The sequence below is a fragment of the Gymnoscopelus braueri genome (genome assembly GCF_963280865.1).
Source record: "Gymnoscopelus braueri genome assembly, chromosome: 4".
Lineage (NCBI taxonomy): Eukaryota > Metazoa > Chordata > Actinopteri > Myctophiformes > Myctophidae > Gymnoscopelus > Gymnoscopelus braueri.
The window spans coordinates 24979566-24995653 of record NC_137605.1 but is presented as its reverse complement, the minus strand read 5'-3'; the positions used below and the strand labels follow the sequence as shown (position 1 = coordinate 24995653).

The following is a 16088-nucleotide window of genomic DNA, read 5'->3' as shown; positions in this document are numbered from 1 at the left end:
TCTCTCTCTCTCTCTCTCTCTCTCTCTCTCTTTTCCAAATACTGGTAGGGAAATGGTGTGCATTTTCAGCCATAGCTCAATGATGTCTTATTGGATACAGCACTAGTCTGAAGTCTGAAGACCCATGTGCTAAGTAGATTCAATGGCAGTGCAGTGGTTCTCAATCATGTCAAGGACCCCCAAATTGATATGTATTTGGCCGCCGACACCCATCTGAAAACCAGGTATACAAGATTGTTAAAAAATATATTTTTAGAATTTTGTAACGTGTTGTGTAGATCTATTTCCAAATACCCAATAGCCAGGGTTGATGTGGTTAATCTGATTTTGATGCTATTAACTCATTTTACTGGGGACCACCTGGAACCCCCTGAAGGACCCCTGGGGGTTCCGGACCTCACTTTGAGAACCACTGGCCTATACAGCAGGTAGGTCTACCCTGATGTGAACTGTGCTGTGGCCCTATGCTATTTTGCTGGACTGACTGAACACAACATTTTGACAAAAACACAAAAGGTTTATTTTATTAGAGGTATTATGTATTTTCACAGTGTAAAACAGGACATATATGCATAGCAGACAATGGACATTATCAAAATCAATTCAACACTGAGGACTACACAACTCAATGTCACAATTTCAGCATTAGCAGTAGCACCTTGTCAAAACATTTCGGTTTGAAGTTTATAAAGTATCCTTAATTATTAAAGGCTTTTTATGCCTTTATTGATAGTATTGTAGGTTGACAGGAAAATGGAGAGAGAGTGACACGCAGCAAAGGCCGTGGGAATCGGGACTCGAACCCGCGACGTGCTGTCAGGCTACATTGAGCCTTTAGAACTTTAGGCCTGGACCGCTACGCCAGCGGTCCAGGCCTAAAGTTCACTTTGAGCGTCAGTCACGACTAATGCACTGAGCAAAGGAAAGTCGTCCCAAGCAGTAACTGACTCTCCCCTTGTTTGGTTGCCATCGTGGCATTCTCCAAAGAAATATTGCTCCATGGGCATTTCGTCAGTGGTCATGTTCTGGTAGCTCTTTGGGCTTGAGGATTCTTCGGACTCCAAAAGGGGCTGTGTGGACTCAGAACGCAAGTAGACATGAGGGTGGTCGGCTGGCTGGCTTGAACCATAAACTATCACAGTGGCATATGGGACGGAATCACTGTTTGATCTAGAGTACCCAGGGCTGATTGGGGAACCACAAATAGACTCTCCCAGGTCACTGGTGTCCTCTGCACCACTGTCTAACCAGCACTCATCGCCTCCCTTATATAGCTGCTTAGGCATTTCCAGGAGACTGAGGTGGGAGAGGTACACTGGATCGGTCTCCTGATTGTCCCGGAGAGGGGGGGCATCCTGCAAAGTTAGGGGAATTGATTAGTAATCATTGTCAGGTCTAAATTACAAAGCATATATGCAGTTATTTGGATTAACGTTTTTTGATAAAAATAAAATCCTATATCCAATGCCTAATAGCGCAACATGAGAATTATGCACCTGGATAGATTCTGGTGCCCAGGGCTTGATGCTGCTGTTAGCTGGGTCAGGAATCAAAGGCCAAAAACGCACCTTTAGCCTGCAGAGGGGAAATTAAATGGTTCCTATTGAGTACAAATGATGCAGCACAGCACACCGAGCACAGCACAGGATTTTAGAATGAAATACCTGTGTTCTCACCGTTTGTTATTTAAGAAACAAATCATGACGGCGATGGTGATCAACAACATTAATCCAACCATGCACACAGCTACAATAATCAAAAGAGTGGCTGCATCTGAAGGGGGAAAAAATAATACACAATGAAAGGTGTGCAATATAAATGTACTGTATATTCCATAGAAAGCCAGTGATCATACTGACCCATGTGTGGCGCTTTGAAAGTAATTGTCGACCCATTCAAACTTCCACCATCTGTGCTAACCATGATGAACGCTGTGTACAACGATGAAGTGTTAAGCTCTTTCAGGACTACTATTCTGTTTTCCAGGTCAGCTTTCACAACTGAAAAACATTGTCACGTATCAGTTTAGTCCATAGAACATATAGCAGGATATTTGAAATGATCCATAATAAGGGTTGTTTCCCCCACCTTTTTTGTGTTCTTTGTCATCCCAAAAGAATACCCTATAACTACTAATGATTCCATTCCTTTGGCCCAATGGAATTTCGTCCCAAGTAAGCTCAATAGCAGACCACCAGTCCACTTCTTTTGTCCTTATCTCTGGTACCATGGATGGGGCTGTAAAAAGGGATGTTCATGAGTAATTGTCACAAATGTGGTTGTGGATTATGAGCATTAAATAAGCACACTGCTGAAGCATTGTTTTCAGTTTGAGAATACATTTTAGGGATACAGCCGAAATTTGCACTGTCTCAAAGCGAGACCTCTCTGCTATTGGTGCGATAAAAGAAGAGATTATTCATTTTATATCCAGAAGAGGGCGTTAGTGTATAACAATCAAGCTGTATTGGGACGAGGTACAGGAAAGATTTTCATGCTGGAGGCAGGATTGTTCCTTTTTCTTCAAAGAAGAAACAACCCAGCCCCCACACCCTTTCCCGTGCTTTATGTGATCACCTCTATGTCTTTAGTGACTTACCCTTTTGTTTCGAGTAGGTATTAACAGTCAGAGGAAGGCCTATCCCATCTTTATACCTCGGATACACAGAGATCCCATAGGGCTTGTAGGGCTCAAAGCTGCCTAGCAAAGGGAGTGACAAGGTTGGAGTGGATCAGTGCCCATGAGTATATATGTGTGGGCAGAATATGGACAGGAAGAAGTAGTTCTTTAACAAGACTGGCTGTTTAAAACTAAAACAGCACATAGACAGTTGGATAATGGGGATGTGTGTAGATCAAGATCAAGGACATAATCAAGAAATATGGAAGAAATAGGGTTGTGTAAAATAAGGGAAAAAATTACTTAAAATATTTACCTGTTATTAAGAGGCTTGACTGGTTTCTGTCAACCAGGTCAAAGAGGATGAGGGAGTGGTCCGTTTTTAACAAAGGTCTCCATTCCACCACAAAATCAGTGATGCCAGAGGAGGCCTGGGTTTCCCACTGAACCAGCAGGCTTCTGTCATCATGAGGAAGGACTGTAACGTCCAATAATGCAGCACGAGCTGAGAGTACGAAAAACATTACTCACACAGTGCACATTGTACAAGATGCCTATAGCATTTTCTAAACAAACCCAATCTTACTTAAACATTTTAATGTTATTGGTGCAATGTTCAATCCTGTTCAAACTTGATCACTTAACTTTCTTGTATACAGTATCTGTACTCAGTACTCAGTGGATTTAATGTTAACTTTAACATGTCCTGTATAATCTATTAATTTCACTGGATTTCACCAGATGTTTAAAGCAATTGTGAAGTTTAATGCTTCTAGCATTTGAATGCAGAATCACCTTTCTGTTGAAGCAGAGGAACTTTAGTGAGGTTGGATTTTCCTGCTGCATTTCTAGCACATAAGAAGACTTTCCCTGGTCGTCTAGGAAGACGGAAATCACAGTGATATCCTGATGTAGAGCACACCTGAACGTTCTTTTGACCTGGTGGCCATTGAAGCAAGACGCTGTAGGACACGTTTTTTCCATTGGCGCGGAATTGTTTTGATGGCTATAACAGAAAGAAAAAAAAAGGTGAGATGATCCCTTTAAGGGTATAGGGAAGGCATTGCAAACAACCACCCCAACCATGACTAATGATCTGTCAGTCTGTGACAGGTGTTGAACATCGGTGTGGTGAGTGTGTACCTTCCAAAACAAGTGTGCATTAAGATGCGTTTGCCGGAGCCCCTCTGATAACCTCATCCACGTGTCAATTCGTCCAGTGGGCGCTGGAAAGAAAGAAAGGGGCTGTCAACTTCACAGCTCAACAAAATTCTGCACTCCTCCTCACTCACTAGAAAGTAGGTGAGTAGTGTAGTAACTTTTTTCATACAGGGCAGCCCTATTATAGATTCCCTGCCAGGGAACATAGCAGAAGTCAATATGTCAATTAAAGCAGGGCTAAAGAAGAGAGTAATGGGACATGTAGAACATGGCTTTAGCATATATTGAAAAGACCAGGGAAATGGAAGAAAGGGCAATAGATTGGGAAATGTTACGTATGACGAATTGTGCCCCACTGAATAGATCTATTCCACCATACCCTTTTCTAAGGTGACTCCAGTAAGGCTGCTGCTCCATTCACTCCAGGGGCTCTGCTGGTATCTCACCCTAAGCTGGGCCTGGTACTCTGTCCCATGGCGCAGACGGCACACCTCACATTGTCTACGTCTGTTGCACTGGATCTAACACATGCATGTGAACACGCACAAGCACACGAACACGCACACACAAATCAAAGACACTTTTGTTACAATTGTATTATCTCTGCCAGGCCAATTGCTGCGGCCAGAGATTACATTTTTGCCCCGTCTGTCTGTCTGTGAGTCCAGAGCGAATCTTACAAACTACTCGTCTGATCAGTGCCATATTTCGTGTGTAATGTACCAGCAGATCAAAGATGTCACTCAAATCATTCAAATGTTTCAAATCAGCCTCATGGTGGCAGTATACAACCCTACATTTGGAACCATAGGTTGTACAATGAAAATGATGTTTAAAAAAAAGTTTGGTTGTATTATGAATGCAACATCCAACAACCCCAAATTCAAATCACACGTTGATGGGCCTTCAAACACCTCCAAAAGCGCATTCACTTTTGACCACAAATGCAAAAAGCTGTATGTCGTAGAAACACTATTTCCCCCTGCAGCTTCCTCCGGTCCTGACCTGACGGCTGGAGCCCATGACTCCTTTCTGGCATATAACAGACAGACAGGGGCGAAAACATAATCTCCGCCTCCTGTTGGCCTGGCGGAGATACATACAATAAGACGTTTCAAAACGTCACAATAAAGCCAAAAAGAGAGAGAGAAAAAAGCTGTGCAAATAGCATATTATTGCAAATTAGAATGGAATAAAAGTACAAAATAAAATAGCATATAATCCTGTCTATATGCTACATACATATATATACAGTGCACACACTACTATGTTATCTTTGGAATTCACTCGACCGAACAGAAACCATTGTGAAACTATAGTGCATGGAATGTGTACAAGTCAAGGAAGCCTGTGCAACTCACTGGCTCACTCCACTGGTTGCTTTCAGCAGTTTTCAGGCGCGCCTCCAGATTCAGGTAGCCGAGAGGCACCCATTTGTGTGAGGACATTCTCCAGCTCAGCCACAGGCAGCCATACTTGGCTGGCTTAGGCTCAGCCTTCAGAATCTTTGGAGGGTCAAACTTGGCTGCAATGTAATAGTTGCATTTAGAGCTCATACAATGGTTTACTTCTGCATCACACATTCTGTATCACACAATGATGAAACACTGATGATTTATTTTGGTGTTTTGGTTCCCTTATTACTGTAGTAATGTGTCAGGGTTCGATTTGCTGGAGGGGATTGGTGAAAAATCCATGCTTCTGCTTTTGATATCCCTCCCATGTCATAAATTTTTATCATTTTTATATGTTTTATCTGAACTAAACATTTCCTTTAGGGACATGTAGACTGTCTAATATGTTTGATATATATGTTTGATAATATCACAATTTAACAATTGAATAAGAAATTCATGCTGGCATCCCTATTTTGGACAAATTTTCCCAAAGTATTTTCAAATGAAAGAATAGTAGAAAATAGCAGATCTACAAGCTTTTAATGCATCGAATTGCGATTGTAAATTTGCTATTTTTACTTTTTGTCATACAAAGAAGTATGTACTTAAGTGGTTAAGAAAACATCCCTCTGTTTTTGTTTTACAAATTGATCCCAGTGTGTCATTGATGTTAGCTGTTTACAATCTCTGATCCTTACCTGCGCCCAGAGGCTCCAAAATGATCGGTTCTGACGAGGCTTCACCTAAAGCATTCGCTACCTTCACATACATTTCAATCCTATTATAGATGTCAAAGCCAGAGCGAGGGATGGTGTAGCGGTGGACTCCTGCTGGTAGCTCATAAGTACGGTTCTTTTGACCATCTGAAAATGTACTGAAAAAGATGAAGAAGTGCTTATTGCTTTGATCTTTCTTTGCACTCTGATATTACCAAATCAGTGTATAGCCTTATTTATACTTCATCGCATCGCATCCAGAGTATGGACTGGAGTATATTGATGGCTCAGATATGGCTTATTTTACATATGACATAGGGGGTATATCAAGCACATATCCTGTCATGTGTCATAGCATTTTCCTGCCGTCAATTAGAATTCAATCTAATCTTTTTTCTTTCTTTCTTTCTTTTTCTGGGTGGATAGTGTTTATTTTTAAGAGATACAGACATTGTCGGGGAGGCACAGGAACAAGGCGCTTCAGTGAACAGGGGTGTGCTAAAAGTATTCCAGAAACAACTCGTACCTTATATAAGTGTGGAGGGTGTACTTTGTTGGTAGGTGTGTTTCCTGATCTCCAGAGTACCAGTTACAGGACACGGTGATGGGATAGGTCAAGTTAGTCTGACAGGTGAGGTTCTGTGGAATTGGTGGCGGACCTAAGGACAAATCAGCCAATCAATTACACATATTTTAAATTCACAGATAATTACACCTGTCAGATCATGTGGTACAGATTAAAGTAGGCTCCGTCCAATACATTTTCATTTGTTGGATTTGAAAGAGCAGCATTGAAAGATATGAGTTTCTTTAAATAATTACTTAATATTGCGACATTGCTGCTAAAGTACAATGTTATCTATCATTCACTTTCACAGTAAACAATTCAATAAATAAATAAATAAATAAATAAATAAATAAATAAATAAATAAATAAATAAATAAATATAATAATAATTGCAACTGAGCTTCCATGTGCTGTGTGTGTGTGTGTGTGTGTGTGTGTGTGTGTGTGTGTGTGTGCAGAGCCGTCTGGGAGAAATGCGGGACCCTGTGCGAATAATAATAAAAAATCTCGGGGCTCCCCCAAGCGCGGGGCCCTGTGCGGCCGCACAGTTCGCACACCCCTTCCTGCGGCCCTGTGTGTGTGTGTGTGTGTGTGTGCACGCGCATGCATGTGCACACATGCACACGTGCACACATGCCTGTGTGTCTGAAAGATTTTATCCATTCATTCTTTTAACTCAATCAACTGAAAGTGATCTAGCAAATGTAATAATTCTCACATCCAGCACTGATCTCCACGCCTGCCACTATCGGACAGCCTGAGGCCTGCTGGATGCAGCACGTCAGGTATGTCCTAGTTTCATTGAAGCTAGGAATGACGAGCCCAGAGATCCTGCCACTGTCATTGGCCGTGCTGCTGGGAAGGTGATGTTGGCCGAGTTGCCATTCTATGTGAACAGCCTGTCCGCTGCCTAGAGGGCAGCTGTCGCTGATGATGCAGGTGGCTGTCACCGGTGACCCCAAGGCCACCACTGTGCTGGACGTCCGGATCTCTGCACATGGCAATCTGTCACTCTCTAATGGAGAGGAAAAATACTTTTGTCAACTAAGGAGACTTTCAGTGTTGTCACAAAAGATATGTGTGGGAGCAGTCACTAAGAATTTTGAGTTTTTCCACAAAACATAGAATGAGAACTCTATTAGAACCTGGATCTAAGGTCATGGATTGATTATCAGTGCTGACTCTAAATTATTTTCATAATTGCAGTGTGCAAAAGGCTTTGCAATTCATTTTCACACATTTGTTGGATTAAGACTTGTCCTTGTAAACTCCTTCACAGTAAAATCCTTAATTTATAGATACTGTAGACAGACAGACAGACAGACAGAGACAGACAGACAGACAGACAGACAGACAGACAGACAGACAGACAGATCATTTGTAACTCTGAGTACAAATGTAACCATAACATTTGTATCTCGGAGAGTACAAATATAACTTTAACCATTTGTAACTCTGAGAGAGTACAAATGTAATGTTACGGGTCTATTTGGTTACATTTGTACACTGAGTTAAAGTATCACTCATTATGGTAAGGTGTTGTCATTTAGATATGCTATTTAATTCCAAAAGCATTGCTCACCATTTCTTGCAGCATTCACAGACAGCAGCAGCAAGGCCAGCGCTGATACCCATGCTGATGTCATGATAACCCCTGTTAGGCAGACAAAATGAAATACATCATTCTCAATAAGGGGGATGAAATTACATACTTTCACATCGTACCAAAACAATATTTGAATTGCCATTCATTCCCCTTGACAGACGCATGGTGTGTGGTGGATTGACTGATAATGCCTGTCTGCTGCACGTTCAAGATGTTTTTTCTTTCTTTTCAATCACCACCTTCAAGGCAGACTGAGTGAGGATGTGATCTACATAATAAACTCATAAATAATGTATAAATCGGTGTTTCTCAAAGTAGGGACCGGGGACCCCCAGAGTCCTTGAGGAGGGTTCCACTTTTAGAGAATGTATAAGAATGACTATTCAGATAATAATCACCACTTAAGCCCTGTTCAAATATTTTCAAAAATAGCCATATCTACAACACGTTGTTTGAAGATTGTTGAAATGTTTTGAAAATGTTAAGATTCCCCCCTCCCCCATTATGGCATGCAAAAAAAATAGGGACACCAGGTTGAAAGTGATTAACTCTCTCCACAGTTATCTCCCAACATACAGTATTGACAGTTCAAGAATTAAGAATCTAACAAAAAAAAAGTCTTCTCTTTTAGGGGTCCTTGTCACAAAATAGTTTCAAATGGGGCTCTGTGGTCAAATATGTTTAAATTTTTCTGGTCCTTGACATGAAAATGTTTGAGAACCACAAGTATATATAAATGGAAGATGAAGGTTTTGCTGCTGTCGAAAACCCAAGCTGTGCCAGTTTTCTGGCAGTGCTGCCTAGGTGTGTGCATGGCAACATTCATAAAGCAACACATGACATGGTTCCTGATGCAATTTAGGATTGCAATATTCACACCAGCTTTGGTGCACATTTAGGTAATATAACAAATTTCAAAGTAAACATTCCCTGAAGTGACCTCAATTCTCTGTAGAGGGAATTAATAGTTTGCCGGAGGTTGCACTATATGCTGGGCTTGAGCCATTCAATTACAGGAGTAAAACGTATCTACTATATTGCTGGGGGAAAAAGTTACCACATTTGAGGCCATACTCTCTTAACCACATTAACCCTGGAGTTCCTATTTTCATCAAACATTTTCAAAGTGCAATTTCTCAAAAATAGCAGATCTACACACAACGCACTTTGTGAGTTTATAGATTGGCTATTTTCAAATAGCCGAAGTATAAATAGAGATTACATGCCCCTGGCATTTTCATTATAGCACTTTGGACATATGTCAAGCAGAGGAATGGTCGTTTCCTCTGAAAGGATTTATAAGAAACCTGTTCCCAGAAGCACTCGTTTAAAACAGAAACAAATGAGAACTTCTGGGCCAGATGTCTTAGACTATAAGAAACCTAGTAGGATTATATGTCAATCATGAGTCACAGATTACGCATGGGTTTTAATGTTCAGTTTTTGTCATATAACATAAGAAATGGATAGTTTATGGAATAGTGTACGTTATATGCCATATAAAAAATCTCATGGAAGTGGCCACATTTATATAACAAATATCCAAAGCACTTTTGTCTGCAGCCTGGGAGCAATTCGGCCAGTAACACATTTGGAGGTCAAGTGGCTGCATACATTCCGCAAATCTGCGACTTCCACTACTTACGGTAAGTAGCACTCAAAAACCTGTTTCTGTATTTCGGCATTGTATAGCCCATTTGCAGCGTAACCCTAAAGATTTATAGGGCTTACCACCGCAGATAATGTGGATTCAAATGGACCTGTAACTCCCCAGGGTTAAATTACCACTGAGGATTTTCGTCTGTAGCATCTGTGCAGGAGACTGGTTACCATAAATAGTGGAAATGGCTAGTTGCGGTTTTGCGGAATGTATGCAATGTCCTTACTGTCATCCCAAGATGAAATGCGTGCAGACATACAAACTTTACACAGCTGAATGGCAAGCAACTGAGGCCACAGGGTTGAGAAACTTCCTGCAGTCGTGTAACATTCACTGCTCACAGTTGTCTGAACTGTAATCTTGATTTCATCATCAGGTGGTGGTTATTTTTTCAACCACAACCTCAGAGTGGGAATGTGATCATACATAATGTATAAATAAATGAAGGATGACGGTTTATGCTGCTGTTCAAAACCCGAGCAGTGGAAACCTGGCAGTGCTGCCAAGGTGTGTGCATGGCAACATTCATAAGCAACCCATGACACATTTGGGGATTGCAATAAATTGTAAGCTTGTAGATCTGCTATTTTCACTAGTTTTTAGAACTAGACTGCTCTGGAACGATGCAAGTCGGAAACAATGTAAATTAGGAATACATGCTCCACTCGGCTATACAATACCCATTGTACCCATTATACCCATTGACAGAGTACCCGTTGTACCTGTCTGTCTGTCTCCCTTTTTACCCATATATGGAGATCTCTGTATCTGCCTGCCTGTGTCCCTTTTATGGTTCTAGCCCCTACATTGAATTCTGATTTCCCCACACGTATCAGTAGATGCCGGTGGAGATCTCTGGCTATGTGAGACTAATGTCTAATGTTTTAGCTTTTGGTTGGGCTACCTTGTTTTTCCACACACATCACACTTCTCTTCCGAGGTCAGTGTGTGTGTGTGTGTGTGTGTGTGTGTGTGTGTGTGTGTGTGTGTGTGTGTGTGTGTGTGTGTGTGTGTGTGTGTGTGTGTGTGTGTGTGTGTGTGTGTGTGTGTGTGTGTGTGTGTGTGTGTGTGTTTGTTTGTGGTACTATCACACCTCCCACTCATCAAGCGTCATTGTTTCTGTCTCCCTTGTAAACCACCAGCACCGCTGCAGTGTCTACATGATTGAGAAAACAGTGATGTGCACATGTACAATGCATCTATACATATAGTATCGATATGATGGCATATACTGACATTCCATTCAGCCATGTACGTTTCTGTATGCATGCATATGCACTCAATTTCTCTTAGACTATTCTTGTTGGGGGGATGAATGTAAATCCATGCCTCTGTTTTTGGTATCCCCCCTCTGGTCATTAATTTTTATCGTCAGTGGGCATGTTTTATCCCTGCTTCTGGTAAGACAGCACCATCTACTGCAATCGAAACATCAGATCAAGAAAGCTTGACCTATTTAATAAAAAATGATCTCTCTCCCATTATCCCTAACGTTTTTACTCACCAGCCACCTGGTACCAACACATGTGATCTTAGGGCACACAAAAGTGCCAAATTACAGGTAGCACTTGACAAGCAGTGGCAACAAGTCTACACTTTCTTCTTTCATTTGCAGTTACTGTATATAACCAGCTCAGATCCACGTAGACTCATTGACAATCGTCTTTGCAAGAGGTTTGGATAATGTGGAAGAAACGAAAATCCTCCAAAAGGACAGCGTGGAGAGCTTAGCCGATTTGATGAGTAAGTCGCTCTGGATAAAAGCGTTTGCTAAAGACCTAAATTGGAAATTGTAACATGCAATCTTGCCAAGACATATACAGTCATCATCAAGTGTGATGACACTGACATCCTTGTGTTGTTCTTGTATTGCGTAAGTTGCTGCAAGCTTGGCTCAGCTTCGGTCCTAATGCACAAAGGTGCAGAGAGGTTTGTGCCAATAATATCTTCGAATATCTTCGATCTTCGAATAATCTTTGAAAGCCTTGTTCCAGTGTCTTCTAGCTTACCATACACTTAAGGGCTCAGGGCTGTGATACAAGGATACATCTTTTTTCAAATTAGGAAAAACAACTGTTTTCATAAAACATCCCAAAGTCCCTTTGGTTTGTCAACAAATCGTGAGAAGCCATTGCATGTAGCCAGACATGATGTCATCATTTTGTATATCCACAAGAAGAACAAGAAAGGGGATGTATGTACTGGCATCCACCTCAGACATGCCTGCCTCTCAACTTAAGATTTAAAGCCACTAAGAGCCAAGTACCAAACTTCTGTTTGGTACTATTGAGTTTATTGAGTTATGACAGAAGGAGTCATGCAACCAGTGACGTATGTAAAGGCAGCAGCACCACAAGAAGTGCAAGATCTAACACATCTCTACTGCAAGGACAAGCACTGCAGTCAACAGAATAAATGCCCTTGTTTTATGGCTGGTTTCACATGAATTGAATTCTAAGACTTTCTAGCTGGATGCTATCCAGGTGAACTACTCTCATCTCCTCTATGATGTGCTCATGAGGAGGAGTATGATCAGCTTCAGAATTACCCTCCTCCACACCGCAAAGTGACTTGTGCCCAAAGTGTCCTTTGTGCCAGTAGCCATCAGGCTCCAAAACCAAGTCTGACCCATATGAAAATGTAAGACCTGCACTGTCTGTTCTGTACTGCAGGGATTACTGACTCTGGTGCACTTAAACATGGACTATTTTCACTCATATATTCATATATTCACTGTTGATGGACTACATATATTATCCAGATACTCACTGCTGAAGGCTGGTTGACACTGTACATACTGTATATCAGCCTCATGTTCACTGTTGATATTCTGTGCATAATCGATTAGCGATAGATGTAAATTCATGTTAATATTCACTGGTGATAGATCGTACCCTTATGCTTATATGTACTGCATTGGTAAAATATAAATGTTACCTCTGTCAGACCCTGGGCAGATGTCTAGAGTTAGACTAAGTCTATTTATTTAATTTTATCTTTATTCTCATCCCTCTACTCTTATCTGCACCCATCTTGTTTCACATTTTCTGCTATGACTATGACACCTATATCTATTGTATCTGTACAAATAGGTGGAAAGAGTTTATTTATATGTACGCATATCAAGTGCCTATGAATCAGGCTAAGAGTCTATCGTGGGCCCTATCTTGCCTTACCCATTATCCCTAAACGTTTTTGCCATTTTTTACTATTTTGAAGAAAAAAAAATTAATAGTTCAATAAGCCGATCTTCAAGCCGACAATGTGTCGATGTAGATCGTCTATTTGAACTATTTAAAAATGTTTTTCAAAATAGTAAAAAATTGCAAAGATTTAGGCATAAGGGGTAAGGCGGCGCGCAAGATAGTAAGTACTGAATGTGTATTTTCTCAATGCGTGTGAATTTATTGCATATTAATTATATAATGTATATTGTACTTACGTAATTAAGAATATGTCATCTATTACCTTTTAAGGCATGCTGTCTAAATAGTCACTATTTTTGGTTTTGGGGAGGATCCAAACATCAACCAAATAAACTAAGTTTGCCAACTACTTTTTTATAACCAACCATTAAAAAGTCAAGGACTCCCAAACCCAAATTGATATTTATTTGGCTGCGGACCCCCATCTGAAAAATGTTTTGTGCCAGAGAACCCAAGAAGAGGAGGTGACAAGATGATTGTGTAAAAAAAATCTAAATGATTCAAAAATTTCCTAACATCTTGATGTTTGGAACAAAATGTTTCAAAAATAGCAGATGTACAAGCTTGCTGTGAGTTTGTAGATCTGCAATTTTTTGATAGCCAAAGTATAAATGGATAAAGTTTGAGAACCACTAGTGTATTGCATATATTCATAATGCTTGTATAACATTTTGATCTAAGAGAAGTTAGGGGTTGAGGAATGTTTTGCAACCACCATAGTTTCACTTCCTGTTGTGGTCAACACCCATTTTCAGGATTTGGCAATATCTTTGTAGGATTGCAACAGCAAACCTCCGATGTTCTTTGGCTGTTTTTGTGCCATCTCAAACTACACATAGTTTTATCAATTTAATTTGAGAAAGGGATACAGAAATTATAGTGTACTTGGATGGTGTATGTGATTGGACAGTTAATCAAAGCTTCAATGAGGTAACTTTTGCGTCAGTATTCTTAAAAAAAAACAAAGACTTAAAAGTACACAGTGTTGCAATTTTTCACATCCTCTTTTTTTGTAGATGTGTGTGACAGAAAATAGATATTTTTCCCATTCTTTCAACTTATTTTCTCATGCCCACAAAGATGACAAAATGCAATAGGCCTATTCACAGTTGAAAAGAAGTTTGTAAAATCGTATAAACTTTGCTTACTAGATAACAATTGAGGATATAGTCACGCACATTTGAAAGAAAATATTTTAGTTTACACAAAAAAATACGTATTTTCAATGGATAAACTCACTGCCATTATTACCTATCCATATAGCCTATTGCAAATCATGGCTAAGCATGCAACCTCCCTGCCCAAGCCAGTATCTTCAAACCGTTTTCTGTTAGGGCTTATCAGAACGAAAGAAACATTGAATGGCTTGATCTCACGATTAAAGGAGACTAAAGATGTGCCACTCACCACCCAGCAGCCGCAGCAGACGGCAGGACTAGGAGAAACTTTCATCAGCGGTGATAGAATCAGATGAAACAACCTGGCTGAATGGGACTCAAGTTGGAAGACACTTAATGGATGTGTTGACCAAGCCGCAGCAGTGACAGAAGAAGCAACGTCCTTGTTTTGAATTTGTGAAACTTCACCACCAAAGGGCACATGACTCACATGGGGCCCATTCTGGGAAGCAAGGTTGGCTTTCTGAGTCAGGGAGGGTGCATGTTATGATAAAGTGTTGCGCTGTCAAACATACACTTTATGGTAAATGCAAAATGTTTGCCGTATTTCCTGAAAATGGAACGGTAACACTGTTGTTACATTATGTTTCATGTGATTTATTGACCCAGCGATTTAAGTCGGTTAGTTACGGTTACTTAGTCACTGAACTCTCTGTTGCTGTGGGGGGTGTTCGGAGACTGGCTAAAGACAACAGACAAATTGTGCAATGTAATAAATTGTAACCCTTCAGATCACACGTCTCCGCGCGTCCGTTGTATTGGTGAAACACATTGACTGCCAGAGTTATTTCAGATTTTTTGCAGTTTATTGCCAGAGATTTTTCATTGAAAAAAAAAAAGGTACTCAGGTGCCGAGATACAGACTTTTTAAGTTTTAAGTTAACAAGGAAGTGGATGGGAGTCTAGATCTTCAAAAAATCATATCTCCTTGGTCTTTGGGTCAAATAAATAAGACACCTAGTAGATATAGTACATATGCTCTTAATCTAATATGAACTGCTAATAACTAAAGCTTAAAAAGGATATAATTTACCAACAGGGGTACTTGACCACATAAACAATATACTTTGTTGCATGACAAACAGCGAAAATAGCCAATCCATAAGTAGATCAGCTATTTTAACCGAATGTTTGAGTATTTTTGCAGAATGTTCGCCTATTATGACATGCATAGGGCCGCTACGGTTCATGTGGTCATGGTTCTGGGTGTAGGCTATCTTTGTTATTCATGTACCAATAACCTTTTGTATCAAAGGGAAGTATTGCCCTGCCTGCAGAAATGTGTGACAGAGAATCGGTCCTCCTGTCCATACTGTATAGTATGTCTGTCTGCATTTTTGAAAAATAGCTCAAGAAAAGAATCAGTTGGCTGCCTCGCAGAGACAGGCATTTATATTGTATGGCCACAAGAAGAACAAGAAAGGGGATGTATGTACTGGCATCCACCTCAGACATGCCTGCCTCTCAACTGCCCGCAACTGAATATTTATTTACACAGAGCCACTAACTACAGAGCGACTATACTAACGACTATACAGGCTGGGACAGGGTTTGTTAAAAGCGAGGAGTAGGACAGAGGTGCTATACTCTCTGGATGGGATGATTCCGATTGCGCTCTCCTCACAGCCGGTGAGCCAGTAGGTACCAGAGCTGTGGCAACATAGAAATGTCAAGCCAGAGTAACTGCCATGACGTCTACAGTGGGAGTGTTACGGTATTCTTGATATCTAAAGTAAGTTGTGTGTATTTCATTCAGAGAACTCTAAATTGTGTATGCTCATGTCCTTAACCACAGTACCACAGTGTCTAGTTATGTTGGAAAATGTATTCTTAAATGACCTGTACCTTTGACCTGTAACCTAGGGACCTAGAGTTACTACCATGAACGTGTTGTTGTCAATACAAGAAGGAAGATAAATTGGGTTGAACACAGTTGGTCTACATTTCATGGTCGTGTTTGAATAACATTGACGTCA

The 16088-nt window shown here is 40.6% G+C and overlaps 1 protein-coding gene across 1 annotated transcript; it reads right to left on the bottom strand.

The window, feature by feature from the left end:
• Positions 1 to 875: 875 nt before the first annotated feature.
• csf3r (colony stimulating factor 3 receptor) lies at positions 876 to 14474 on the bottom strand (the record flags this gene model as incomplete). Its single annotated transcript, XM_080425586.1, has 16 exons — positions 14342 to 14474; positions 8045 to 8116; positions 7181 to 7477; positions 6421 to 6553; positions 5877 to 6052; positions 5143 to 5306; positions 4161 to 4302; positions 3764 to 3846; positions 3416 to 3626; positions 2937 to 3125; positions 2600 to 2701; positions 2089 to 2238; positions 1860 to 2000; positions 1677 to 1773; positions 1497 to 1575; positions 876 to 1355 (listed from the first exon to the last, which is right to left on the bottom strand). The coding sequence occupies exons 2-16, from the start codon at positions 8106 to 8108 to the stop codon at positions 876 to 878; spliced, it is 2508 nt and encodes an 835-aa protein (XP_080281712.1). The 5' UTR covers positions 8109 to 8116; positions 14342 to 14474.
• Between the last annotated feature and the right edge of the window lie 1614 nt (positions 14475 to 16088).